Source organism: Dromiciops gliroides, chromosome 3 (genome assembly GCF_019393635.1).
Source record: "Dromiciops gliroides isolate mDroGli1 chromosome 3, mDroGli1.pri, whole genome shotgun sequence".
Lineage (NCBI taxonomy): Eukaryota > Metazoa > Chordata > Mammalia > Microbiotheria > Microbiotheriidae > Dromiciops > Dromiciops gliroides.
Genome location: NC_057863.1, coordinates 22733960 through 22736895, shown reverse-complemented (window position 1 = coordinate 22736895; position 2936 = coordinate 22733960). Strand labels below are relative to the sequence as shown.

The window sequence follows — 2936 nt, the reverse complement described above, 5'->3', positions numbered from 1 at the left end:
TCATGAACATTACAGAGTTTCATAATAATTGAGCTTAATTCTTTCCCATTCATTTCATAGGAAGAGTAAACATAGGAAATATAACTTGATGGGTTTAAAATTAGAAATGGTATACTGTACTTGGCAAAGTTCAAAAATCACTTAAGATTTAATTTTATTTGTTCAGAAAAAAAGTTAACTTCTTGATTTCTCAGAGAGAGGGATAAGTTTAAAAATTAAAATACAGCTTATAAAATTATAAATTTTTCCTTCCTTCCTTCCTTCCTTCCTTCCTTCCTTTATTCCTTCCTTTCCTTCCTTTCTCCCTTCTTTCTTTTTCTTCCTCCTTTATTTCCTTTCTCCTTTCATCCCTTTCCCTTCTCCCCCTCTTCCTTTCTTCCCAACTCTCTGTCTCTCTGTGTCTCTCTATCTCTGTCTCTGTGTCTGTCTGTCTGTCTCTGCCTGTCTGTCTCTGTGAGTATGGCTAGAGAGGGCTCCATTAGTCCAAATTTTTCAACAATTTTGAGCCTTCTATAACTGTTAACAACCCATAAGTCCTCTGTCACTACCTTCATCAAGAAAAAAAAAGTCCTTCCAGGATTCTAAATCTATCTATCTTAAGACTGTATTGGGATGTGATGCAACCTTCTGTTAACCCAGAGCCATATACTGTTAGCTACAGCCAGTCCATCTTGATCCATCTGGTGGGACCATTGAATTGTACTCTCCATACACAGGGGTGTCACCATGAACCTAATGGATGAAGTAGCTGGGATTGTGAATGCCCCCCTCTGCAAGAACAATATTGTCACAGCTTCAGTGGATGCCATCAACTTTCACGACGAGATCAGGAAAGGTCGTGTAATCACCATTTCTGGATGCATGACCTTCACAAACAATAAGTCAGTTGAGATGGAAGTCTTGGTGGATGCCGATCCTGTTGTGTTGCATTCCCAAGAGAGATGCCATGCTGGCAGTACCTTTGTTAACTGTGTGTCACTGAGCAAAGAGGGGAAGACACTCCCTGTGCCTCAACTGCTGGTAGAGACTGAGGAGGAGAAGTGGTGTTTTGAAGAGGGCAAAGGTGGATATCTACAGATGAAAGCCAAGCAACAGGCCCAAATAGATGCCAACTCTCAGAAGTGACCTTTTCCCTGATCCCCAGAGACCCAAGAATATGAAACTGGGAAGGAATTTGTTTTTTCACTTAGAAGTAACTCACTTGGCCAAAAAATCCTATTCATGGTAAAAAGTAGTGTTCTGTGAAGTATTTGTAGTGCAGTGTTAACCTACAATATATTCTGAAAGTGTATACACCAAAGCTTATTTATATTAGACCAGTATAAAGGCTATATGGTGTTTTTCCAAACTGTCTTAAGTCATTCCATTGAAAAACTTAGCAAATCCTACTGTGCCCATTGTGAGTTATATAAAGAATATGACATTAATAAAGCTATTGTGGCCGGAGCTAAAAAAAATTGCACATAGCCAGCATGCAACATAGTTTGGTTTGTTTTTTTGTTTTGTTTTATTTTCACCTTTCAAAGTAGTCTCTGATTTTACCTTTAGGCTAATTTCATTTGCATAAAATTTCCTGTTTGGATCAGTAAACCAGATATGCCAGTGATTCAAGGCCCCAGAAGAATTATGTTGCTCACAGTAGGGAAAAACAAAATATCTAATAATATTTGTTAAAGTTGACATTCAACCTGTGTCAGTATTTTCCAGGTAAGCCTTATGTGATAGGAAGATGAAATGGAACCATTAGATTTCATTATATATCTCTCTAAATCTATAGGTATAGATGTGTAAAGATATAAATATTGTTGTTGTTATTCCTGTTTTTTAAGGCAAATATTAAATTCTACATATTAGTTCCAAAAGCTGACTCATTCACCTGCAGTTCTCTTTCTTCTTATTTTTTAAAATGCTTCCTTGATTTTCATTTTCTTCCTTCTCTTTCTCTTTTGTAAAATTCTGTCCCTGTAGTTAATCACATCTCTTTCAAGATATGGGAAGCATTTTTTGTCATTAGTTATCTGGATTCATAGCTGGTCATGTCATTGATTGCAAATCTTAAGTCTTTCAAAATTAATTTTCTTTATAATATTTTAGTCTTTGTACATTTTTTCTGGTTCTGCTCACTTCTCTTTGCATTAATTTATAAAGTATTTCCATATTTTTTAACCCATTCAATTAATTATTTCAGAAAGCAAAATATGCCATTATCATATACCATACTTCATTTCCCATTCCCCAATACATGGACATTCCTCTTACTTTGCAGTTCTTTGCCAAAATTAAATGGATTTCTATTATGTATATTTTACCACATGCTATGTATTTATTTCCTTTTACTTTTTTTTTTTTTTTAGTGAGGCAATTGGGGTTAAGTGACTTGCCCAGGGTCACACAGCTAGTAAGTGTTAAGTGTCTGATGCCAGATCCGAACTCAGGTACTCCTGACTCCAGGGCCGGTGCTCTATCCATTGTGCCACCTAGCTGCCCCTCCTTTTACTTTTTAATCACTTTGGGATATGTGCCTATTGATGGGTCATACGTTGTACAAAATTTAGTGACTTGGGGATATAGTTTCAAATTGTTTTCCAGAATAGTTGTATAAATTCAGAACTCCAGCAAAAGAGTATTAGTTTGCCTAACCTCTCACGTACCCCCTAAGAATTGGTTTTTTTCTTTATTTGTCATACCTTTAAACCTTAGGGGTATGAGATGGAGCTTCAGCAATGTTTTAATTTGTAGTTTTCTTATTATTAGTGATATGGAACTCATTTTTTTTACTCTTCATATGTTTGTTGATAGCTGTACGTAATTAGATGTGTGGTTTTATATAAAACACCTTTTTTCATTGTTTGTATATGGAAATATTCACATGTTAGTGTTGTTCAAAATATTTGCATTTTCAAATAAATTAATAATTCATTATAAATTGAAACTGT

General features: G+C 35.3%; 1 protein-coding gene across 1 annotated transcript; it reads left to right on the top strand.

The window, feature by feature from the left end:
• Positions 1–711: 711 nt before the first annotated feature.
• LOC122747092 (cytosolic acyl coenzyme A thioester hydrolase-like) lies at positions 712–1125 on the top strand (the record flags this gene model as incomplete). Its single annotated transcript, XM_043993316.1, has 1 exon — positions 712–1125. A coding segment is annotated over one exon (414 nt), but the record flags the coding sequence as incomplete, so codon positions are not given.
• Between the last annotated feature and the right edge of the window lie 1811 nt (positions 1126–2936).